We start from the raw sequence: 26,486 nt of genomic DNA, 5'->3' as shown, positions 1-26,486 counted from the left end.
AAACCTGCAACGGGAGGGTCCCTGTGTACCTCACCCTAGTCTCTTGCTTTATAGCCAAAAGTTTCCCAAGAAGCAACAGGTCTAGAGAGTGACTTGGAGCTGAGATTCCACCTTCAAAGCCAGTTCTGGCCTCACTACTAGCTGTGGGGTTTGGGGCCATCACACTCCCTCTCTGTGCTCTGTCTTCTCATTCAGAAAGTAGAAAACGTTTCCCTGTTCCTATTTACCCTGCTCAGCAGATCCATTGAGTGACTACAATTCAGTGACCTTGATATAACATCTTGAAAGCAATCAGGCAGATGAGTGCAAGCCGTCATGTACAACAGGCCCCCTCTTATCCTTGGGGACACATTCCAAGACACCCAGCAGATGCCAGATGCCATGATAGTACCCAACCTTACATATATTGTGATTTTTCCTATATGAATAAACCTACATAAACTTTAATTTGTAAATCAGCACAGTCAGAGATTAACAACAATAAAATAGAAAATTTTAACAATATATTATAATAAATTAAGCAAATATGGTATCTTCTCTTCCCCCCCCCAAAAAAATGTCTTATTATACCCATTTTCACCTACTTGCAAACTGTGGTTGACCTCAGCTAGTGGAACTCTCAGAGAGTGATTCTGTGGACAAAGGGGGCTTCTTAATGAAATAATGGAACACTGTCTTGTCTTTGCACATTCCTCCTGCTGTCTAATGCCTGAAAGAGTTGCAAATATGAAATCAAGATGTTTTGTCGTGTGCTTTTGCACTGATCCTGCTATTCAACCTCAGAAACACAGGGCCCTGGGGGCTCCTCTGAGCTGCCCACTTCCATGGTCTTGAGGAGAGGAAAAGGATGACCAAGAGATCAAAGGAGTCTGGAAGGTCTGAGGAGCAGCTCATTGGGCCTAGTGAGCCTGCCTATGGAAGGAGGATCAGCAGTGGGTGACCACCTGTGACACATGCTTCCATGAGACAGTGTGGTTGGTGTCCCAGTTTTACAGGTTAGAAGATGGAAGCTGATAAAGCTCACCTAAGTGTTTGCAAGGGGGAAGAACAAGAACCTGCTCGATTCCAGAGCTGGAGTCCTCCTAGTCCTGCTGTCCAGCGTTTGGCTAACTGTGTACCTTGTTTGTGGACCCAACCTTTGTGCTCCGTTCTTGATCCTGAAGTCCTGAATTCCTCTGCCCTGAATTCCTCTCCTCTGATTTCTGAATTCCTCTGCCCCACCCCTCAGCTTCTCCCAGTCTCAGCCGCTCCAGCCCATGGCAAGAAACCCACTCCTCCCTCCCTTCCCTCCCAGCTCCTTCCCCCCTGGGCTCTAGCTCATAAAATGCTCTCTTCCCTCCAGAAGAGCACCTCTCCCTAGGCAGGGCGGCCAACCCCTCACTGTATGCTCTCCCTCACATACACGTGTGCATGCACTTCACAACCACACACTGCACACTGTGCACACAAGTCACGAGGGAGATACACTCACTCAAATTCCCAGCCCCAAACAGACCTCACCTCCTCGGTTGCTGCCATCAGAGACGTGTTCCTTTTGTCACATTCCTACAACCTGCCAGCACCTGTAAGGAAAGGACATGGAGGCTTGCCCACCCAAGGCCAAAGGGCCCTGGCTGCAGCCCCAGAGACTTCCGTTCTACTGGATGGTCAGAGAGGAAGACTGGGAGGAACGCATGGACCAGGCTTATATGCTGCAACAGAAGAGGTGAGCTGCCCATGGACACCTGGGTCCCCACTACCCTGTTCCTCAAACCCTCTGACCCTGATAGAGCGGTCTTGGAAAACCTTTCCCTTCCCACTGCAAACCCCAGCTGGCCCCTCTGATTGGTGGTGGAGGGGTATGATTTGGGGCCATATGGGGAGACCTTGCCTGTAGACACACTTCACAACCACATGCCATACGACAGGGACAGCATGAGGGTCAGGGCTCTAACCTGCCTACTTTGTAGAAGGAGGAATGAGGGGACCAAATAGGACCAGAAGAAAAGGTCAGGTGTGTGGGGTGAGGTGGGAGGCAAGGCCGGCTACTATGGAAGGGCTGTGATCCCATCCGATGGGTGGGGGAAGAGAGAGAGACCTTGCCCTAAGTTTGAATGAAAGCTCACTAGTGGGAAAGAGGGAGAGGTTGTGACACCCTGACCAGTGGAGAGGGGCAGATCAGGTGATGCTAGAGGGTTCTGAGTTCCCTTCATCTACCTTCTGTGGAGTCTGCTGAAGTGGGGTGCTGTGTTCCGAGCACAGGCAGATGGAGCAAGGCCATGTCTGCTCCAGGGAGCTCTCAGGTCAGGCCAGGCTTATACACTTAGGGGTAGATCATTTCATGGACCCAGGAAGAGCAGTATGGCAGGGACCATCCTGCAGCCTGGAGCGTGTGGTGAGCAGGCACTGGCAGTCACACAGCCCTCCCACCCCCTGCCCCTGTGCTACAGAAGAGCCCTGTCCTTGGTGCAATCCCCTGATATCTCCATCATGAAATTTTTGGTGATTTTGAACAGGTGGGTGGGCCGATGGGAAGGGGTCCTGCATGTGCAGGTTGCACTGCACCTGCCCCAAGTGCCTTGAGCCCTCACTCCAGCAAGACTGTCTGCTTACCTCCCATACCATCTAACCTGTGATGGGATCTTTGACCTGTCCACATTCCCCTTTAGAGTATCACCAGTGGTCTGACAGAGCTAGAGGAGAGGCAGTGGGACCACGGAGGCAGGGGCTTTGTGGAGTGGCCTGAGGACAGGGTGAACTCAGAATCCCAGCCCTGGCCACCCTGGACTGGTCATGGACACATGGCTCCCTGGGATTGAGGCACAGGATGACATGAGGCAGGTGGCTGACTTCTCATTCCCCACTTTTCTAAACTACCTTTAGATAAAAAGCTTTTTTAAGTAAAACACTTCTTCTCTCTGGCTCCTAGGGGCTATTGGAAGAAAATAACTTGGGGTGGGGAAGGCCAACACAGCAGCTGGTCACTCTGTCTCCTCTGGTCTCCCCAACCAGACCCCACGTTTGCTCTAGAGTCCACACTTACAGGCGCCTACCAGTACAGGCTCCGCTTTTATCTCTTGCTAGTTTCAAGAGATACAGGAGAAACAAAAGATTAACTAAGAGATGTCCTGCTGGGGAACTATCTCAACCACCTTCTTGGGCAATGAAGGGCCCAAATAAACAAGGTTATTTAGACCCTTGCACCTAAGGGTATGATACAAAATAAACAGCTTTCCCCCCTACCTTACCCCCAGAGCTCTCTACTCTCAGCAGGGTTGTGTATCTAAACAGCCCCAAGGAGTAGTCGGAACTTTAACAGTTCACAGATTGCCCTCTCTTCCACTTGCTCCATCTGTTCAGCTCAGATGTATTTGGAAAGGCTTAGGACCTCTGCTCAGGGACCCTCGGGCCACCCCTTCTGGACTCCAGGCCTTCCTTGCTCAGGTGCCAGCCCCTTCTAGGAACCCTCCTCCCAACCAGCTGAGCTGCAAGGCCCACCCCCAAGGGAGGCAGGGGAGGGGCTGCTGAGCCCAGGGGCAGCCCCTGAGACTGGCCCTTGTTCAAGTCTGCCCTCAGTCATGTGAGTCCAGCAGACACCTCACTCCAGTCCGTTACTATACACTGTGTGAATCAGTGTCCATTTTAGACAGAGAATGTCTCTGATCCTATCTGCTCCTGGCCTCATTCTGACTCTGTCTCTACGGAACTTGTGTTCATTTTCCCTCAGAATTCGAGAGTCCCCACTGCTTCAGGCGGCCAAGGAAAATGACCTGTTTGTCCTTAAGCAACTTCTGCTGAATCGAGCCTGTGACTTTTGGCAAAGAGGTGGGATCTGAGTTTAAGGGGAGGGAGGTGGGGACAGAAGCACCTGCTCACCCCCTACCCCAGCACTCAAGAATTTTCACAATGGGGCCTTCAAGGGTGCCTCTGGAGCCTGGTGCACCTTTCTTCAGGGAGGCTGGGGAGTGTCTGACATTCCTGTCTTGCTCCACTCCAGGAGGCCTGGGGGAAACAGCGCTGCACGTAGCAGCCCTCTATGATAACCTGGAGGCTGCTGTGGTGCTGATGGAGGCTGCCCCAGAGCTGGCCAAGGAGCCCACATTGTGTGAGCCTTTTGTAGGTGAGCACCATGCTCAGCAATCCCAGGCGGACACGTCGTAGGGTAGGGTGTGCTGTCATCTCTTAAGATGGGCCTCAGAAGGGTGTGTTGGGGTGAAGCTCCTCAAGGTGAAAGAATACAAAGGTCTCTCCCTGGCATTTAGCACTCATAGCTTCCTTTCACCATTTAGTGTCTCCTCTCAGTCCCCTCATGGTCACTGAAGGACATGTTGATATTTCTTTCACTGAGAGCAACACAAGAGTGATTACATTTATAGCGTGTCCCCTGATGGGCAGGTGCCATGAGCAGGGCAGCCTGAGGATGAACCGCCCTCAGTTCCAGGCTTTCCTGCCAAGCCCAGGGCAGAAGTCCATGAAAGGACCTGTCAGGGACCTCCTGCATGGGAGAAGAGGAGGAGAGAGAATTGGGGTCACAACAGTCCCGTGACTGCTGACTGTCTCTGGCCCAGGTCAGACTGCACTGCACATTGCTATCGTGAACCAGAACGTGAACCTGGTGAGAGCCCTGCTGGCCCATGGGGCCAGTGTCTCTGCCAGAGCTACGGGTGCTGCCTTCCACTACTGTCCCCGCAACCTCATCTACTTCGGTGAGAGCAGGGCCCAGGCTGGGAGGATGGGCAGCTGACAGGTGGCCAAGGGCAGCCATTTGGGGCTTAATTAGGCCCAAGGCCAATCGCCTCACAGCCCTTCCTCTGGTTCTGCCACACAAGTTTCCCCCAGACCCCGAGCTGAGATGTGTGTGTGGGTGGGAGGCATTTGGGGGAGACAGCCCCTCCCATCTCACTGTCCTGTGCTCTCCTGCCATGGTGCCCCGTGTGTTCCCAGGAGAGCACCCTCTGTCTTTTGCTGCCTGCGTGGGCAGTGAGGAGATTGTGCGGCTTCTCATTGAGCATGGAGCCGACATCCGGGCCCAGGACTCCTTGGGTAAGAGCTAGGATAGGGAGGGGAGCCAGACTGTGGGTAGAGGGATGGGGAAGGCTGGGACCTCAGGTCCACCCCAGGTGGGGATGGGGACATCAGAGACACTCTGCCAATGGCCCCATGACACCCCATGTCCTTCCCCAGGAAACACAGTGCTGCACATCCTCGTTCTCCAGCCCAACAAAACCTTTGCCTGTCAGATGTACAATCTTCTGCTGTCCTATGATGGCCTTAAAGACCACCTGCGACCCCTGGAAGCTGTGCCCAACCACCAGGGCCTCACCCCCTTCAAGCTGGCTGGAGTGGAGGGCAACACTGTGGTGAGGGCACATCCTTGCCTGTGTCGCCTTACCCTACTGGCTCTGGGAACAAGTGAATGTGAAGGATGGGTCTTTCTAAACCCCCACTTTCTCCAAATTCTCACAAAGTAGTTGCCCTTACCTTCTATCCCATCATAGAACCTTCAGCCTCAGGGTTCCTTACTTGGAGGATTTAAGAATCTGGCCCCAGAGTATCTGCTATGGAAATCCAAACCTCTGCTCCCTTCATCTGATTTCTGCTTTCAGAGATCTATGGGGTTTGTGGAGAAGAAAGATGACAAAAAGAGCGAGGTTCAGAGCAGAAGCTTGCCCATTCCCCCCTTTCTGTCTGTCCCAAGGAGCAGGGGACTGGCGTCATCCGGTCATGTTGTTCCACCGAACCAGCTCCCTACACCTTGACCCCTGACTCACCCCGGTGCTCCCTCAGATGTTCCAGCACTTGATGCAGAAGCGGAAACACATCCAGTGGACGTGGGGCCCGCTGACCTCCACCCTCTATGACCTCACGGAGATTGACTCCTGGGGAGAGGAGCTGTCCTTTCTAGAGCTTGTGGTCTCCTCCAATAAACGGGAGGTATGGATGCCAAGGAGGATTGAGCACTGTCATGGGAGGGAACTCAGTGTCTGTGCAGAGCCTGTCCCCTCGCTAGGATTCTGGACATGCGACACTCCTGGTCTCATAATAGGTGGAGGTGGGTGTGGTGTCCTGGGACCTGCTGGGGGAAGCCCAGCTCATACTCCCCTCTTGAGTCATTTCTCTTTAGTCTTGTCCTTCCACCTGCCTTTCTCATTCTGATATTTCAGAAGAGGAACTCTAGAAATGAGAGCTGTTTTCACTCATTCATTCAGCATATTGAACACTTTCTGTATCCATGCACTGTATAAGGAACTGAGAATGGAGATATAAATACAACACAGTTACTGTTAGTAAGGTTCCTCAGTTCTTGGTTTCTGTCCTCGATAAATACAATACAGAAAAATATATGCTGTAGTAGGAGTGTGTGTAGCTACAGGGGTAGCAAAATTGAGGTAGGGTAAACTTGGCCTGGGTGGGCCAGAGAAGGTGTTAGAGGAAAAGTTGGGTGTCAGCAGGAAGATGAGAATATTGAGAACTTTTTAGAGAGGGAGGAAGACATAGACCACAGGGCTGGCTTCAATGAGAGGAGAGAAAGGAAAATTTGTTAAAATCTGGTAAAGAGGAGAAAATGTTGGCATTTAGGGACCTCTGTGAGAGTGGCAAGTTATAGTTTCTATTGTTTATCTACCACCTGATAATTTCCTGGGAAATTCCTTATCGAGTGACAAAACATGAATGATTACTAATACTAAGGAATAGAAGAAAAGTTGAGTGGCCAGTTTGTGTGATCTTTCTCAAAGTAGATCTGTTTCCTGGAAATAGATATGCCTGGGGGAGGATGCTTAGGAAATTAAAACTTGAATCTGTCTGTGTGGATTTTACCACCTCGGATCCTTGAACAATTTCAGCTAGCTCTGAATATTCTCCTGAAGGTTTCTGTTGGTTTTGTATGTGTCTTGGGTCACATATAAATTTTTTTTTATAGCCTCTTTTCATGTCCCCAACCACCTTCCCCTTCCATTCTCTTTGTCATACAGACTTCTACTGTATGACAAAAATATAGGCTTTCTAGCCGGGGCTTCTTCCACTTCCTCCCTGGAACTGCCACCCATGTCTAGAAACTGGCTGCTGTCTCTCTTCTTCCCTCCAGTTTCGATGGAAAAGATATTCTTTCTGTTAATGGTTAGTTCACTTACTTTGAAGACTTTGAATCTGCCTTTTCCTAATTTCTCAGATGCCTCCTCCCACCCATTGCCCCCTCTCATTTGTGCCTTTAGCCTCTCTCTCCTTGTCTGCTTGTATCAGAGCACCATCCCACCTGGCTTACATTATATCCTACCACCTGTAACGTCTATTGCTTTTCTCTGGCCCAACAATATTTCTAGAGAAAAACTGACTACTTCTCTGCTTGAACTCCACAACTGCTTTCCATACACTTAGAAAAAATATGGAAACTTTCTACCTTGATGTTCCTAATGCATAAAGATTTAGCCCTTATCTACTTCATGAGTCATAGCTTCTGCCCATCGCTTCTAGAAGACTCTCCCATGTCTTCAACCATACCTCGACTGCAAATGGGTAGTGGTTGCTCATACCTTCCTGCCCGGGCAACTGCTGCTGCTTTATGATGTGATCTTTCCTACCTCTTCCTTCACTCAACTAATGACTACTCATCCTTTAAATCCTCAGGATGCTCATGGTGCCTTGTGCTGACTTCTGTAATCGTTTATCTTTAGCACTAGCTCATGGCTCAGCATTCAACAGAAATTTACTAGTTGTCTGTCAAAGAAATGACTCATTAGTGGCATGAATGTTGGTAGTGATGGTTACTTTCCTGCCCCTCTGAGGCCCTGTGAAAAACCCAACCCTCCTGACAATGTTGGTCACCTCAGGCTTCACTCTTCTTCCATGGCAGGCTCGCCAGATCCTGGAACAGACCCCTGTGAAGGAGCTGGTGAGCCTCAAGTGGAACAGATATGGGCGGCCATACTTCTGCATGCTGGGGGCCTTGTACTTACTCTACATGGCGTGTTTCACCACGTGCTGCATCTACCGTCCTCTCAAGTTCCGTGGCAGCAACCGCACTAATTCTCGAGATAACACCATCCTCCAACAGAAGTTACTACAGGTGATTTTTCTCTGCAGAGGATGAAAAGGAGTGGCTGCATGGGGTGATGGCTCAGGAGACCTGAGTGAATGCTAGCCAGGAAAGACGTCACCCAGTAGGCACCAGCAGTCACAGGCTCCTAAATGTCTGGGTAGAAATTAAACATGAGACCAGGGGTCTGAAGACAGGGCTTAGTGAGTAAAAGAGCATTTGTTCCGGGAGCTGTGAATTTTCTCACACAAACTTTGAAAGAGATCTTGGTATGCACAGCGCTATCTGTTTGTGAATTTTTTTGTAATTTATACAGTGGTGTGTTCAAGGGGAATTCTATTGTTCAAAAGGAGGAAAACGGTGCTCCCAGTCCATTTCTGTGTCTGTTTCTAGTATATTAGGGTAGCACAGATCCTTGTAGGTGTCTTCTCCTGGGTACTGTCAATATGCAATAATGCACCAGTTGTCTGACCACCTGTCAGATCCTCTACAGAAGGACACCTGGATTGGGTAGAGGTTAATGTCAGTATTCTCTGAGGTTTCTTTTCCTGTCGTGGGCTGCCATTTTCTGTTGTGATGGCCAAGGCTGACCTGAGGAAGTGAGGAGAACTGATTAGAGATGTGGAGTAAGTGTGAAAATCTGTTACTGAAGGGAGTACAACCTTCTGTGTGTGCAAGAAAATGAGTAGACTGATGAGCACTTATGAACAAATATATATATTCCACAAATGTACCTACATTTGGGGGTTGCCTCTTTCATGGATTACTAGCATTTTTTCGTGGTCAGCTAAAACTAGCCAAAAGGCAATGCAGGCATGTGGACAGGGAGCAAAGGATAGGGTAAGAAGAATTTTGCAAAGCAAGTAAAAGCTGAGTGACTGGAGATTTCTATCCATATGGAGAAAGGATTGTGGAAAATAAGTATGTCTCAGTCTGAACTAGAAAAGGGGGGTAGTTTGGATCAGAAAGGGAACATAAACTTCCTATAGTCAAGAAACACAGACCCTGAGACAGTGGCCTGCTGAGACAGTGGCCTGCACGGAGAGAAAGAACAGGAGAAAGAGCCTCAGGGAACACCAAGGTAGCAAGGACATCCATCTCTCTTGTTTCTATAATCGCATATCTATCTATCTATCCATCTATTTCTCATCTACCATATATCTATTAACTACTATCTATCATCTATCTATCTATCTATCTATCTATCTATCTATCTATCTATCTATCTATCTATCTATCTACCTACCTATCTATCCATCCATCCATCTTGTACTCAAGTATCCATAGCTGTTGTCTCTCATGAGTTAGGATTTCTACCTGGGAAGACAAGCCCCAAAGTGTCTCATGGGGTGCTCGGGGAAGGTTGTGTTCCATGCATCTCAGTCTGCATGAAGTTTGTCCCTGGTGTGGAGACCACATAAGGGGAATAAGGACATTCAGGAGATGGCCAAGTGGGATGCGGGAGAGACTAATTATGGAGACTGTGTATGAACATAAACAAGTTGGGGGAGGGGGTTGAACTTTTCCAATGCTACTGCTGCTGTTTTGTCAATGTGTTTTTGCCAAATTCCTTTGTCTCAAACTTACTTGGAAATTTTCTGTATTTAGAATGCAGTAGTGTTCTAACCTGCACTTGCACAGCGCTGAGCGATTGATTACCTGGAAGTCTCCTTCTATGTCTCTTTCTCTTTGAGATAGAACTCATGTACAGTTTCCTTGACCCAGATTATTAAATTACATTTAAAAGGTCTCCTCCTTTTGCTTCAGGACTAGGGGAGTCATGATTGAAGCTATGGCCCCTAGCCAGCCTTCTTGCCTCCTATCTTCTTCATTCCTTCCTTCTTGTTAGTGTTTTTACCCTTTTGCCTCTTGCTTAAGTAAAAGCCCAAATAGAAGACTCTGGACTTTCAAATATTCTTTTCTTGGTGGAAAAGAGGACAGTTAATACTGCTGCTGTATGGGTTTAGACAGTTCAGAACAAAAAGGAAAGGTCCCTGTTCTTTGGAGTTAACCCTAACCCCTCCATCTGGAGTTTATGGAATGTCTGTGTTCCTCCCATTCAGTAGTAAGTCAGTTTGGATTACATCAGTGGCTCCCAAACTTATCACCATGGTTTGAATGATTCTGTTCCTATAATGTGCCACAATATTTGTTTGTTTGTTTATTTATTTATTTATGTATTTATTTATGACAGAGTCTTACTTTGTCACCCTTGGTAGAGTGCTGTGGTGTCTTAGCTTGCAGCAACTTCAAACTCCTGGGCTCCAGCAATTCTCTTGCCTCAGGCTCCCAAGTAGCCGGGACAACAGGTACCTGCCACAATACCTGGCTCTTGCTCTTGTTCAGGGTGGTCTTGAACCCATGAACTCAGGCAATCCACCTGCCTCGGCCTCCAAGGGTGCTATGATTACAGATGTGGGCCACCACGCTGGGCCAATACCACAATTGTTAAAATGGTAAATTCTCTTTCTTTCCTATATATTTTATAATTACTTGAAAGTTTTAGAAAAAATGAAAATGCACAAATGCAGTGTTTCTTGACTTGAAGAATTCAATTGTTGACATATTAGTTAGCTGGTGAAACTTTTTCTTGGATGAATGAATACTTCAATATTAAATTATATTAATAACTCTGAAAGCACAGGGCTCTTGGTCATTGTAGGATTTCTTTTGGGTATGTTTCAGAGTCTGTGGAAATGGCTGGGCTCCACAACCTCTGAGATGCCTTATAGTTTAACATCTTGGATTGTATGAGAGCAACACTGTCTCAGGACAGTTGAAATGAAATAAAACAAGTTTCTCTATTTCTATGAGGTAGCAGAAGCTATGCAAAAGTTGATATATGTAAAAATGAAGTTATTTTATCTCTATCCAGTTTGGGGGATATCTTAGTGACTAAGGTTCCTCATTTTTCAGCTATCCTAAAAATCTCTGCTTTCCTAGGATTTCCTAAGAACTGTATTAATCAGGGTTAATTTCCTAACTCCATTCATTCTTCTTGGTTTAGACAGAGCAGTGTGCACGATAGTACTAGTTTTTTCAGGTTTCCAGGTGAGGAAAAAGTTGAAAGTCCAGGAGTTAAGCAGCCTGGGCTTTAGTCCTACCACTGAAAAACAGTTGTTTGACCTTGGGCAAAGCCTTCCTCCTGCTAGATCCGTGGATTTTAACCAAGCTTACACATTAGAAACCTGGGAAGCTGGTAAGATGGCTGGCTCCCTAGCTATACCCCACACCTAATAGGTCAGATGTTTGAGGTTGAGGCCCTGAGCAACTTGGTATTTTCAACAAACTCTTTCTAATGTTCAGCCAGGATTGAGAACCATTGGCCTCCATCTCTGAGATCTGCTCAGCCCCACTCCCGTTCTTTGCTCATGTTGATTCCGGGCACACTGTTTCCTCCTCCTAGGAGGTCACTGATCTTCCATCATCACATCCCCTCCTTGTCTCTTATAAAAGATATCCTCAAGGGATGGCACCTGTGGCTCAGTGAGTAGAGCGCCAGCCTCATATACTGGAGGTGGTGGATTCAAACCTGGCCCCGGCCAAAAATTGCCAAAAAAAAAAAAAAAAGAAAGAAAGAAAGATATCCTCAAGATCTTCTTTGCTTTTTCCTTTACCAGAAACATTTCACTAACTCATTTATTAAACAAATAGTTACTGAGAGCCTCATAAAAGACTGAACACTGCTCTAGGTGTTGGCAATTCAGCAGCTGTGGTCTGAGCAAAACTCATGTGATCTCTGCCTTTCGGGGGTTTTCAGATAGGTTTACATTAATCAAATGATCATGTAAACAGATATTTCATTATAACCTATGATTGTTATTGTTCATGTTATTGCTTTGTAGGATGATAAAAAGAAAAGAGTGCTAAGTGACCTTATAAAAAGGGCCTTGTGAGGCCAGAGAAGGTGTCTAAGGAAGGAAACTGAGCTGAGGTCTGAAAACAGATTGAAGGACAAGAAAGAGAGTTCTAGGCAGAGAGGTATGTTGCCCAGGTCTAAGGACTGAGCAAAGACTCTCTGGTGCACATGGAGCTTGTGTGGGTGCCTCTCAAGTTTGGGTGAAGGTACACGGGTAGGTCCTCCTCAGATTGTGCAGAGATTTTCAGGCTGTGAAAATCTTTATCCCCCAAGGTAATGGGAAGCTCAGAAGGACTTTTGACCCAATTTTTGTTTTAGAAAAATGACTTTGCTAGCAGGGTAGAGAGCAGATTTGGGAAGACCAGTCAGGATTACAGTTTAGCAAGCAAGAAGTCATGGAGGATGAACCCAGGAATGTGATGGGGAGATGGAGGTAAGGAGTCAGCATCAGGAGACTTACTGAAAGTGAGATCATCCCTGTTGCATGATGGGTTGAATGCTATGGAAGCGAGAGAAAATTCAGGAGGGACAGTTTGGTTTCCATCCTTTCTTCTAGCTGCCATAATCAGTGATGTGGACCCTTTTACACATCACCATTTATTATAAGTTATGCTCAAGCCAAAGCACCATGGGTAGTTAAAAAAGCAATTGATCTCCAACTCTAAAAAGTTTTGTTCATGTGTCCACCTACTCCCTGTGGAACACAGCACATTAAAGACAGGGAAAGTGATGAGGACCAGCAGGGTGCCAACAAATAAAAGCAGCATCACTGTGTGCTCAGCTCATTCTGTGCACTTGATATACATCTATCCATGCCTTTGAGATATGGTTAAGATGCAGATTCTAACATCTTAGCATGGCTAGGGTGGGATGTGAGACTCCACATTTCTAACAAGCTGCCAGGGAGGCTGATGTTGTCATTCTGTGGACCACGTTTTGGCTGGTAAAGCATTACAGCATTTAATCCTCATATTTAACAAGTAAAAGTGATTATAACTACTTTCACAATGGTGAATCTGAGGTTAATCTCTTAACTTTGGCAAAGACACTCAGGTAGCAAGGGCAGCACTGGGATTGGAGTGCAGGACTATTTGCTTCAGAATACTCACCTTTAAATACGAACAGAAGTTACTTCTCCTTCCACAGTGATTTGGTGGATCTCTGTCTTCTCTCTTAGCTAGCTGGAGCTGCCATTTTTACCTTTATCTGGCCATGTTCAATGCTTTCTGGTCAAGGTGAGGGATAGAGTGCTGGGGGTGTATGGGAGGTATGGGAGGACTCCCTCCCATAGCTCCTGAGCTATTGAGCATTGTTTATTCTCTAGTTTTTGATAATTAGCATTATTTTTTTTTAATGTGGTTAACCTATTGGTATTTGAGGAAAGTCATAATCCTAGGGGAATGGGTAAGGACTCCTGTGAAGAAAGTGACAATTCCCCAAGTTGACTGTCCTGAGGAAATGCAGAGATTTCGACATGAAATCAACATGGGACCCAGGAGCAGTCTCTCTCTTTATGACCCAATGGTTAGTTTTAACTTGATGTGCTTATGAGAAACACCTACAGGGCTTTGTAAGAAAATGCCAGATCTCTGATCCAAACTAACTCAGGGCTGGCGTGGACATGTGTGTTGTGACAAAGTCTTCTGGGTTGAATTTGATGGGCAGCCTTGGTTAGTAACTTACGCTCAGTTCAGAAAATCCAACTAACTCTGCATTAAGAGCCAGCAGGGCCTTTCCTGGAAATATCACTCCTTTCCAAGTCTGGGATCATGGGGAAGAATAAGAAGGTTTAGGGTTGGGGTTGACAGCTGGTTCACAGCTGTTCTGGCATGATCCCACTCCCCATTGGCGTTGACGCAGGGTACACACAGGCCATTTGCTCCAGGCTCTGCCATGTCCACTCCTGGAGGATGTTTTCTTTAAGACAATGAATTCAGCCAGCGGAGAAGTAAGGGCAATCTCACAGGCCTGTTCTCAGTGAAGCACAAATAGCCAGTTTACGTAGATTTGGTTTTTGACTACTCCTAAAATTCCAAACCATGCAGTTAAGTAAAAAATTTCAGTCATTGTTGGAAGATATTTATTTATAAAGGGAGGTTATGATAACACCACTGCACTCTAGGTGGGGTGACAGAGCGAGATCCTGTGTCAATAAAAAACGGATGGGGGTAAGTCTGTTTAGGTGACCTTGAGCTAAGAGTTGGGAAATCTCAGAAAAGCCCTATTAGTTATAGTTCTTTCTCCCGTTTGCCTCCAGATAAGCATCCCCAATTTCGCTTTCTGATTCCCCTTTTCCTCCCTTCTGTAACTCTCAGGTGAAGATCATCATGCAGCTGCTGGTTCCCCTTCTTCCTTCTTTCCCTTCTTACTAATCGAGCACCCATTACTTTTTTCATTGTGGGTAAAAAGGAGTGAGATGTCCCTGCTCTCAGGGATTTCCAAGACTTCTGCTGACACAATGGGGTCCTCAGACATTTGAAATGTGTGGGGAAAGGGTTGCACCATGTGCCCACAGGAGAGACACCTGACCTGGGCAAGGAGATTAAGGAAAAGTGACCCAGGAGAGGCATAAGCCAGGGTGAACCAAGTGCATGTGGTGAAGGAAGGTAACCAAGGAAAGGCCACAGCCTTCGTGAAGATCTGACCCAGCAAACCACAACTGCAGGAGCTCATTGTGGCCACGGCTCACACAGAGAATGAGGACATGAGGCAGGGCCCATTTGGGTTCATTTGTTTTTCTTTATATCACAATGAACTTTTCTAATTAAGAGAATACATAAACATGATTTAAAAATCATGCACATGGACAGCCCCTTCTCCCTGCCCTGGCTTATTCCCTGGGATTTTCCTGCTTCTAGCTCTTTATTCTTTTATTCGTCACCTCCACACCCCTGGGATAGATAATATGCTTCCATCTCTATTTGTTAATAAATTTAGACATTATCTGATGAATTTCTGCAATGATAAAGATTTAAAGAGTGCCCTCCACTGCGCTCTCTCCTGAATTTTTATTCTGAAGGCATTGGGGAGCTGGGAAAGGAGTCAAACAGAGAAGCCCCATGGATGACATTTTAGAAAGATTGGTCCAGAAGTATTGTGAGGAGAGGGTAAAAGGAGGGAAAATAGATGCTGAATAGACCAGATGATGGAAGACATGGGTTTGCCTTAAGGCCGTAGGTTTGTGACCGAGGGGAAGAGAGAACTGGGAGAGTGGCTGCAAGGAACTGGAGAATGATGACCTGATTATTTACATTGTTGAACATAACCTTGATCTTGAGTGCAAAACTTTTGCATAAAGATCACATGTCTAGAGCACTGTGGATTAGCCTCTTAATATAGATGGAAAATCTTATAATTTTCTTTTTTTTTTTTTTTTTCTATTTTATTGTTGGGGATTCATTGAGGGTACAATAAGCCAGTTACCCTGATAAATCTTATAATTTTCAAAGAATAAAAAGAAATATTCATTACCAATTTAGGTTTGGGTTTTAATTATAGGGTTGCAAAGGTGCTTAAATAAAGAGGATTCCTCACTATCATTTAAATCTATGTCATTTTTCATTTTTGAAATTCTGAATTTTTTTTACCTTTGAAAGCATTGTTGGAATCTATAAGTATCCTAAACCATTACATTTCAATGTAAAACCTGGAGTTCTTAAAATAAATTTTTTACAAAAGAAAAATATTTTAATAACCCAATATTGTCATTAGTTTCGTTGCACCTTAACATATATATTATCTTTTGTGTTCTAGAGAGACCAATTAAAAAAAAAAAAAGCAAATGAAACCCTACACAAGGCTTCTGGCCTTGGAGAGCAGCAAGGAAGAGACTCTCAGGAAAGCATAACCACCTGCAGCTGAGTTTAACAGGTTTAAGGGAAAAGACCCTAGGGAGGGCGTGGGGTGGGGGGCAGAGGTAGCTACCCAAGGCAGTCAGATGCTAGGCAGAGCTGAAGGACAACTTGGGGTTACTGGACATCGTGGTTACTCACTGGTGAATCCGTGCAGGGAAATACCTACTTGTAAAGAAATCTGTTGAATAAGAAAAGAAGAGCTGGTGCAGGGAACCCCCACCAGTAGAGTTTAGTGACCCAACAATCTCCATTCCCTGGAGTTTGACTTTCTATCTTCCTAGAGCCTAGCTGATGCTATTCCCTTTCTGACCTCCAGGGGCACTCTGATGGTCACAGCTCTCCTGGCCAACTTAAGTGTTATTCCTTTTTCTTTTGAACAACAACACAAAAAAGGTTGGTAGCATTCTTCCAGAAAAGCTCAACTAATATAAAAAGTTTTCAGAAGAATTAAAAAATGTTATACAGACACTTATATGGCATAGATGAAGTTATGTTACTTCTATATTTAATTTTTTTCTTAAGTAATGTATTTATTTTTCTTCCCACTTACATGAAAGAGATGACTATTTTAACAATAAAAGACAGATGCTGTGGGAACATTAATATAAAGAAAAGTAGGCTGGGTGTGGTGGCTTATGTCTGTAATCCTACCACTTTGGGAAGTCAAAGCAGGAGGATTGCTTGAGGCCAGGAGTTTGAGACTAGCCTGAGCAAGAGCAAGACATCTATCTCTATGAAAAAGATTTAAAAAAGAAAATAAGGAAGGAATAAAGAAAGGAAGGAAGGAAGAAAAGAAAAGAAAAGTCATCCTGGCATAGCTGCACATGCCTGTAGTTCCAGTTACTTAAGAGGCTGAGGCAGGAGGATCCCTTGAGCCCAGGAGTTTGTGGTTACTGTGAGCTATGATGATGCAATGACACTCTAGCACAGGCAACAGAGTGAGACTCTGTTACAATAAACAAAACTAAACAAAAACAGAAACAACAACAGGAAAAGAATGTGGTCCATGAACTAAATTTCTGGAATGAGCAGAAGAAATTCAAAGATAGTTGCTAGAGCTGAGGACAAAAAAAGAACTCTGAAATTCCTTGGAAGCAAGTAAAAGGGGGCATATTCCATCATATGGTAAAATACAATTTACCAGTTTCTTAAGAGAGATAAACGCCAATTTTTAAAACCAAAACAATGGTGACTGATGTCTATATACAACCTGTTGGACCACAGAGTTCTCTGGGCAAGTAGACCATAACTCCTTTCCTAGTCTCTCTTAGTTTCATAACATTTACCTGAAACATTTCCACCATCTGTTAGTGCATCTGGTCCTACTCTTCTATAAAGACCAGATCCTTGGCGTCTTCTGATCTGACTCGCACTGGCAACCATGGTGAGTGCCTTCTTATTCCATAGCTCACCTCCTACCACATGGGATCTCTTCCAACTTAAAAGCTCCACCTCTCTCTGGACCGGCCACTGGCTATGCTGCTATAGTGCCGATGGAGAGAGGCTTACAGGATCCCCATTTATTATCAAAGCAGGGATGGTTGCCAGTCCTCATGCTTAACGAGGGTTCTCATTCTTTCTAGTTCCAATCATCAGCTTTCCTACTGACCCCAGGGACTCTCAACTCTTTCCTTGGGTATAGTACTTTCAAGATGTGACCTAGAAAAACAGAGTTCTCCAAAGCCTAAAGGCTACTTGAGTGTGGTGAAATTGTTTGTACAAGTTCATGTGGGAATTAACTCTACATGAACACAGTTTTACAGAAAAAGGGATCATAGTTTTATTATGTTATTAGGTGGGTTTATAACTTCAAACAAATTAAGGATCATTGATGTAGAATTCTATCATTACCTAGATATAACATTACCTATACCTATAGTAATGTTGTAGAAGTCTTACTGAGAAGTAACATGCAATGAAGTAAAATAGTCTTCATTCCCACCCTGATGCTGGTCCCTATACCTTCTATACCTACTGCTCAGAGCAGGCAGGGATCCCCCTCCTCAAAGCTAAAATCCATATAGTGTTTCTGCCCTTTTCTATCTTGCCAAATCACAATGAAACCACGATAAATATATCCATGGTGCTCAATGGTACGTTCTGGGCTGGGGCTGAAACCTGACTTTGTGCTGTATTTACAGTATATTATCCCTACTGGGAGCCATAGTGAGATTGGAAAAGCTGGAATTTCCACATAGCTGAAATTATCCCAAGCCACTAATAACTCTTCCTGTTGGTTCAGCCGTCTTAACTGATGCTTTGAAATCTGTTCTTAGCCTCTCAGTAAACACATCACAAATGACTGCTTACGACATATATACAAAAGATGACTTTGCTAGCTGGTAGCTCAAGTCATCTGCATATGTAAGTCATATTAAACTTTGGATGTATACATTCATTTCTGGTCACAGAGTCAGTTACAATGGCAAATATGGTGGAGGCGGAGGTGGGAGAGATGCTAGTGGTTAGGGGAGCTTCGAATTATCTTAGATAGGCAGGTTTAGCTCATGTGCCTGAAAGGATTTGACTCTGAGGAAGCACTTCTGAATTTCTTCCCACAGGAGGCCTATGTGACGCATCACGATATGGTCCGGCTGGTAGGAGAACTGTTGACCGTTATCGGAGCTGTGATCATCCTGCTCCTAGAGGTGAGGTGCAGGTAGGACCCAGGCCGGGGTCACCCACCTGAGGTCCAGACTGAACTGCAGTCTACCTTGTCCTTTTGTTTTACTGGCCTCTCCCCAGATCCCAGACATCTTCAGGGTTGGTGCTTCTCGATATTTTGGACAGACTATTCTCGGGGGACCTTTTCATGTCATCATGTGAGTGTCCCCTAATTCTAGTCCCTATCTTTTCTCACCAGACCATCTCCAGGTTTCTCATTCACTTTCTGGGGTCTAGACCTCAGGTGATTCTCACTCCGGGGGGTTCTCTCTAGTGGACTTGTGTGACTTGTGTGTGTGTTTTAGATATAAAGCCTGCATACGGGGGTCCCACCCAACTTACTCCATGTGCTGTAGAAGACCTAAATACTTTCACACCCCCTCACTGCCCTGTTGCCTGCTCTCCCCAGCATCACCTATGCCTCGCTTGTGCTGATGACCATGGTGATGCGGATCACCAACACCAATGGGGAGGTGGTGCCCATGTCCTTGGCCCTGGTGCTGGGCTGGTGCAGTGTCATGTACTTTGCCCGAGGATTCCAGATGTTGGGCCCCTTCACCATTATGATTCAGAAGGTCAGTGCTTTCCCAGTGCTGGGTCCTTTCCAGACAGAGGGATGGAGGTAGATACCTTCTGATCTGTTGGCAATAGCTGCTCAGTGACCATGGAAGAGGGATTGTCCCAGCCGGCCTCACCTTCTCTGTTTCATGCAGATGATTTTTGGAGACCTCATGCGTTTCTGCTGGCTGATGGCTGTGGTCATCCTGGGCTTTGCCTCAGGTAAGTCATTGTCCCCCCCTCCACTAGATCATTAGGGTCCAGTTCTCCAAACAGTTTATACTCGCTCTTGCTCTCACTTGTCATTTGCATGATGTTTTTCTTTTTTTTATTATTTTTTATTTTTTATTTCAGCTTGCTTGTTCATTCTTCTTCGTTTGAAGTACTCTTTTTTTTGTTGTTCATTTTCTTCTTCCTCTGACGATGCTCTTTCCCATTGCCTCCCCAATAGCTGGGATTACAGATGCCCACCACAACGTCCGGCTGTTTTTAATGTTGTTAGTGGAGACGGGGTCCTACTCTGGCTCACTGCTGCTCATACTGGTCTCAAACCTCTGAGCTCAGACAATCCACCCGCCTCGGCCTCCCACAGTGCTGGGACAACAGGCGTAAGCCACCACGCCCGGCCTCTTTTTCCTTTCTTTTTTTCCTATTGGAAAGTGAGTTCAAAAGCACACCCATAGTCACAAGATCAGGGCCACTCAGGCTGGCCCAATGACTTGCACATTGACTAACCACCCAGCAAGATCTTTAGAGTAGAATTAAAGGTGTTTGGAAAGAGAGACATCAAAGAAGACAGGCTGGCCAGACATGGCTCTCAGAAAACTGTATGGGCAAACAGAGACAGTGCAATAGTTAACTCCCATGTTTATAGTTAGGAAGAAGAAACAAAGCATTTGATGACACATAACATGCTCTTCCTCTACATGTGGTCATTCAAAGTTGAAAGAAAGGGAACAAAAATGTAGGTACAGAGAAACAGAGGAGGTGGAAAAGGAAGAGTTCTGAAGAAAGACTGGGAGAACAGAGACAAGGCCACAGGGTGGACGGGTGGCAGGGAACAAGAGAAAGTACAGCTGGAGAGCACAGGCAGAGAGAGAGTGGCAGGTAGGGAGTGGGGGCAAAAGCGAGCAGAAGGGAGTTAAGGACAGGAGGAAAGAGAATAGACCATGTCTGGAGAGCCAAATCTTGCACTACTAATTCATTTCTCAGTGTCTGCAGCTGGTCATCCCTCAGACAACAACCGATACTAGGTTTGAAGACCCTCCCAAACTCTAAAAATCCATAACTCAATACAGAGGACTCTTATTATTGTCCTTAGGAATTTCCCATTCAATGGGGGTTTCCACAAAACCGTAGGTGAAGAAAAATCCACCAAGATCTAAAATTTGAACCAGGAAACTGGGGCGGTCTCCCTGTTTGGAGTACTCTACTTCCTTGAGCCCTCAAGCACTCTTTCACCCCACTCCTTCCCTATTTGAATCTACAAAATGAGGTAATGGCAACAGAGTACTTTTCTGTAGATGTGCTATACCCAGAATTCCTTAAAATACCCTTACTTGCTTTCATCTTAAATAAATAAGGAAGCAATGCTTGATCATACCCTGTTTCAGTTGTTGGGATCACTTTGTTTGAGTTTCAGGTCTCCATACAGAGAAGAACCTTTTAAAAGGTCTTGTCCCAGGTTTCCAGGACACTCACTGGCATCCAGTGGGGCTATGTAATGAGCAGGGATAACTTTCCCATGAGGGTCCAGGTTCACCAAGGGACTCTCAGAGCAATGGATGATTATCGAGAGGCCAACAGGATAAAAAAGGAACTCTTCTTTGGCCCTTTCATGTATTCTGTCTGAGATTCCATGCATAATTGTAATAACTTTCACTTTAAGTATTTGTTTTTCTGAAATGTATAAACCAGTTAGGTGACTTATTATCCAAATACATACACATTTTTATGCTAATTTTTTTCTTTTTTTGCTAAATGGCTAAGTATTATCATCACTATTCCCCAGAATAATGAACTTAGTCATAGGACATCTTAGGGTTACCCAGTTCCACAAATAACTACATTTATTTATTAGGTGTGTAATTGTATGTGCTTGTGTGTGTGCAGAGCTGTATATTTCAGAGGTAGGATGAATGCTAGGTCCATGCAATTGTGATAACTCCATCTTCCCATTTTTGTGTCCTTTTCCTGGGCGGAACAGCGTTCTATATCATTTTCCAGACAGAGGATCCAACCAATTTAGGGGAATTCTATGACTATCCCATGGCTCTGTTCAGCACCTTTGAGCTTTTCCTCACCATCATTGATGCACCTGCCAACTACGAGGTGAACTTGCCTTTCATGTTTGGCATTGTCAACTTTGCTTTTGCCATCATTGCTACGCTGCTTATGCTCAACCTGTTTATTGCCATGATGGGTGACACACACTGGAGGGTGGCCCAGGAGCGAGATGAGCTCTGGAGGGCCCAGGTAAGTTCATCAGTGTTAGCTAGTGTTGCTCAGTGGAGGGGGATGGAGAGAAATATCAAAGTGGGAATTGTTATGGTCTCTTAAGAGAGTCATAGAACAGCCCAATAGAGGTTTGTATAAATCTGAGAATCTGAAGTATGTGTGGATGAATGCAGGGAAAAGAGTGGAGGATGGAGGTAAGAGGTGGGGTTTTTGATCACAGATGAAAAAGGGATTCAGGAATCAATCATCCCAGAGTCCTGTGAACTAAAAACTGTCTCATTCTTACATATTCCAGTTTTCATTTGGACCTTAACTTCTATTTGCTTCTATGCATTTATGTTTCTCCATGACTTTTGCTTTGTGTTATCATAGACTAATAAATTATTAGAATTGGAAGTGACCTTAATGCTCCTCAAGGTGACCTTCTTGTCAACATACCAATCATGTATTGGTAACTATGTCATTCAATATCTTCTTTAATGCTGATTAGGACCTTATTATCTCATACATTTGGATGGGGGTTAGGAGGAGTGAGTTTTTCCATATTTTAAAATATTTTATTATTGCACTGAGGTGAAGCCGATCATACTGTAATTTTATTCTTTGGCTCCAGTTTTTTCCCCTCACGTAACACAGAACACATTCTTCTACATGAGCACCTTGCAACTATTTGCATGTAACCATTATTTATTCCCTCAGACATTTTAGTCCCTTAACAATTATCATTTAGAGCTTGGTGTCTATTGGGACATGTCTAAAAGCTAGGGATAGAAGCATAAACATAGCGAATACAATCTGTGCCCTCATAGACTGACAGTTTAATTGGAAAGACAGACATGAAGCAAGTGACTTAACAGAATATCATAAAATTATAGGAACAAAAGTGCCCTAGAGAAGTACAAGGCACTACGCAGAGCCTGTAACAGAGATCTGACTTGAAAGTTAGAAGACACTTTCCTGAGGGAGGAAGAACATTTAAGATGAGACTCTAAAGGGGAATGACTAGCTAATTAAGAGGGATGAGGAGAAAGGATGGAGGGTGAGCTTTGTATCAATCATGGTTTTTGACTACAGGATAGACAAATACACTCAACCAGCCTTTTTGTTCGTTAAATAGTGGGATGAAGATGTGTTGGTCCTCACAAGTGGAAAACATAGAGAATTAACTTTAGGAATTCCTAGCCAGAATGCAGATCCCTGCATTCATATCAGTTTTTCTCTGTTCTGCTCTCTTTTGAAGGCAAGCTTTCTCATCATGTTTGGGAGCTAGCTTCTAGAAACTTCGAACCCTGAAAAGAATGAGCATGTGCACTGTGTTGCACAGTCCCAAGAGCCCCGTTCACATTGTCTTCTGTGAGGTGAGGCTCCTGATGCCGTGCAGTGAGTGCTTCAGGCTCAAGAGAATAAAAAAAAAAAAGTCATCTTTCCCTAGTGAATTCATTCTAAGTGCCAACTCATTGGAACAAGTTTGGATCATAGGCACATCTTTGAATTTCATGGAAGACCAAGGGCTGAATAGTTAGTAGTGGTGTAGGTGGGAGAGATGAGGCTTGGGAGAGAAGAGAATAATTCACCACGACTGTGTGAAGCTTGTCTGCTCTGACCCGTGGGCTGAGAGTGCTGAAGGAGTGGCTCCCTAAAGGGAAGACTGGCTCTGTCATCAGAGGAAGGAGGGGGCTAATGGGTGTCTCAAGAACAATAAACATCCTTTCCAAGGGAAAGAAGAAGACCTATTCAGGGCAACAGAACTAACTGCCTGGAAGTCCTGAGATGCGAAAGGGCTTAGAACAACTGAGAAATTGAGAGAAGTGTGGGATAATGAGAAAGAAAAAGAGTGGGAAAACACGAGGTGAGGAGTTTGCTATGTTAAGGATTACCAGCACCTTTAATGCATACAGTTTCCCAGTCCCAACATATTCTGATTGTACTTTTGTGTTCATGCTCTGATAGGTCACAGTTCCTTCAAAACTAGAATGGTCCTGATCAGATTGGAACAGTGCATTGCAAAGAGGGGTCATGCCTCTCCTTGCTTTGGACACAATACTATTAAAAGCTCCTAAAATTGAGTCAGGTCTTTTAGCAAATATATAGCTGGCCCTCATTAAGCTTATGATCAACTAGAACCCCTGTGTCTTTGTTACATGACTCACTGAGTTCAGCTTCTTACACGTAAATGAATGACCTTAGTCTTGGTTGTCTCAAATTTCATGTTCTTGGTTTTGGACCAGCATTCCAGCCTGGTGAAGTCATTTCATCCTGCTTCCGTCACTTCACATATTATACATCCCTCCCAGTCGTGTGTCCCAGGAATATTTGATAAGCTTGTTTTCCGTATTTCATCTAAGCAATTAATGAGGGCTGAGCAAAGGACAAAACATGTGACGGACATGCTACTAGAAATTTCCCTGCCAGATGTGCAGTTATTAATTAACTCTTCTCCTTCTTAAGATATGGATATTTCATGTGCTGAAAATTCCCTGAACAGTAGCAGCATCATATCACACCCAAGATCATAGAGATTCTATTCAATCATTTTATTTAGATCAAGGTAATTGGTCTATGGCTTTTCTACGAATGAGGAAATAGAGATTACTTTGGAGTGACTCATTTTCCATGAATCTGAATAGAAATGTGAGGGGCACAATTTCATTCAACACACTCATAAAAAATCTTCCCTGTTTTTGTGAGGAATGAAGCAGGTAGCAGGTGCTGATCTAGGGGCTGTCCCCACTGGTGACCTCTAGCATCCTTGTCTACCAGGTTCCTTTGGTTGATGGCCTCTGTGTCTCTCTGAACCTTGAGGCTCTGAGTTTTTCCTCCACCTCTTGCCTCTTTTCAGGTTGTGGCCACCACGGTGGTGCTGGAGAGGAAGATGCCGCGCTTCCTGTGGCCGCGCTCTGGGATTTGTGGGCTCCAATATGGGCTGGGGGATCGCTGGTTCCTGCGGTGAGTGCCCAGTCTGTGTGCAGGGGTGGGGGGACCCGGGCAGCTGGGAGGTGGGGGCAGAGCTAAGGCAGAAGGATAGCAAGAGTGCTATGTCCCCCTCAGGGTCGGGAAGTGAGGTAGGTTATGCCTTTGTGTCCTGGGATGAAAGTGAGTGTTGATTACCCAGCTTGCCTGTGGCTTGTTACTACCTGACCTGACCCCCATTCCAGCAGGCTGAGCCTCTGGTCTAACTTCCTGCTGATACTCCACCCCATCTCCTGAGCTGGCTCCACTCCACTCACATCCACTTCCTGAATTGTGGCTCCTTATCCTCGTGACACATTTCTCTTAACTGGTTCAATTTTTTTCTTTGGCATGCTCATATATTGGCACTGTGCAAGCGCGCGCACGCACAGAAACACACACACACACGCACACACAGTCTTGACCTCTTTAATCTCCGTCCCTGGTTCAGCTCCACTCCAATCCCCATCCCTTCACTTGGTCCTAAGTGTCTTCTCTCCCCTTTCCTCTCAACCCTGTTTTCTAGACATTCGCCTCCCCTTCTCCTCATGGCCCATCTCTCCTATCTCGACTGAGTCCCTTCCCTCTTGCCCTCCTCAGGGTGGAGAACCACAACACTCAGAACCCTCTGCGGGTGATGCGCTATGTGGAGGCGTTCAAGTGCCCAGACAAGGACGACGGGCAGGAGCAGTTTTCTGAGAAACAGCTCTCCGTGGCTGACAGTGGGACCCTGGCTAGAGCCTCCCTTGCCCTCCCTACGCCCTCCCTGTCCCGCACCACGTCCCGCAGCAGCAGTCACCGGGGCTGGGAGATCCTTCGTCGAAATGCCATAGGACATGTGAATTTTGGCCTGGACCTTGGCGAAGGGGACGGAGAGGAGGTCTACCGTCTCTGAGTGGGATCCCTGTTCCTCTTGACCCGAGCCCAGGTGGGCTCAGGAGCAGGGACAAGCAGGAAAACATCTGCCCACGCAAGTATCTAACTTTCCTGCCTGTTATTGTGGGAGGGCGTGGACAGTATATTCCCCCAGGGCCGGGTCTCACCCTTCACATCAGCGTTTCTGGAGACGGCCAGTGGACATACATTGTTACAAGTATTTTCTGGGTTCTAGGAAGACCCACATCTTTGGAAAAAAGGAATATTTTGGACCAAAGTTGGACTTGGGTACAAAAACTTGAAATAGGGTGTGGGATTAACGTTAGGACCACTCCATGTGACCATTAGAAAGTCGTCTGCTGGAGGCTCCTCTGGCTCTGCGGGGTTTACTGTGGGAGGAGCTGGGCATGGCGCTCAGATTGTGGTCCTTCCTTTCCCCTAACCTGCAAGACTCTCTCCCCACCTAGCAACCAAAGCCCAACTACAAAACTGCAATAAAAAATGTTTCTTATCCTTACCTTCTTTTTCTTTTTATTGCAGCAAAACACATGGCCCATAAAATTCACCATATTAACCACTTTTAATTGTACAATTCAGTGGCTTGAGTGGATTCAGCATGATTCATCTGCGGAAGCTCTTCCCTAAACTGAAGCTCTTACACCCATTAAACAATAGTGCCCCTGCTCTTCTTTCTCCAAACCTGATGACCAATATATTCTCCTTCCTACTTGTGAATCTGACTATTCTAGGTACCTCCCCTAAGCAGAATCCTACAATTGCGGTCCTATTTGTCGGGCTTATTTTGGCATAATGTCCTCTAAGTTCATCCATATTGTAGCAGACATCAGAATTTCATTCCTGTTTTTAGACCAAATGATATTTTATAGTCTGCATAGGCCACATTTTGTTTATCCATTTACCCATTGAGGAAAATTTGATTTTTTTCATCTTTTGACTATTGTGAATATTCCCCCTATGAACATGGGTGCATAAATAGCTGTTCAAGCCTCTGTTTTCAATTATTTTTATTTTTATTTTCAGTTTTTGGCCGGGGCTGGGTTTGAACCCACCACCTCTCACATATGGGGCTGGCGCCCTACTCCTTTGAGCCATAGGTGCTGCCTGTGTTTTCAATTACTTTGGATGTATACCTAGAAGTGGAATTGCTGGACCATGTGTTATTTCTGTGTCTGGCTTTGTGAGGAGCCACCATTCTGATTTTTACAGCAGGCTTCACCACTTTACATTACCTTCT

The 26,486-nt window shown here is 45.4% G+C and overlaps 1 protein-coding gene across 5 annotated transcripts; it reads left to right on the top strand.

The window, feature by feature from the left end:
* Positions 1 to 1,374: 1,374 nt before the first annotated feature.
* TRPV5 (transient receptor potential cation channel subfamily V member 5) lies at positions 1,375 to 25,966 on the top strand. 5 transcript variants are annotated; one of them, XR_008383603.1, is made up of 16 exons: positions 1,375 to 1,705; positions 3,707 to 3,804; positions 3,977 to 4,099; positions 4,548 to 4,685; positions 4,924 to 5,022; positions 5,164 to 5,339; positions 5,767 to 5,913; positions 7,832 to 8,044; positions 18,289 to 18,375; positions 18,473 to 18,549; positions 18,801 to 18,966; positions 19,105 to 19,171; positions 21,156 to 21,280; positions 22,647 to 22,764; positions 24,246 to 24,352; positions 24,956 to 24,980. XR_008383603.1 is itself a non-coding variant. In XM_053608630.1 (15 exons), the coding sequence occupies exons 1-15, from the start codon at positions 1,578 to 1,580 to the stop codon at positions 25,248 to 25,250; spliced, it is 2,046 nt and encodes a 681-aa protein (XP_053464605.1). In that variant the 5' UTR covers positions 1,375 to 1,577; the 3' UTR covers positions 25,251 to 25,966. The 5 variants fall into 5 exon arrangements, 3 of the variants coding, with proteins under 3 accessions (XP_053464605.1, XP_053464604.1, XP_053464606.1); XR_008383602.1 differs by having other exon boundaries at positions 21,156 to 21,424; XM_053608630.1 differs by lacking the exon at positions 22,647 to 22,764 and having other exon boundaries at positions 24,956 to 25,966.
* Positions 25,967 to 26,486: the final 520 nt, after the last annotated feature.

This window comes from Nycticebus coucang, chromosome 11 (assembly GCF_027406575.1).
Source record: "Nycticebus coucang isolate mNycCou1 chromosome 11, mNycCou1.pri, whole genome shotgun sequence".
Classification (NCBI taxonomy): Eukaryota; Metazoa; Chordata; class Mammalia; order Primates; family Lorisidae; genus Nycticebus; species Nycticebus coucang.
This window is presented reverse-complemented; position numbering and strand designations above follow the sequence as displayed.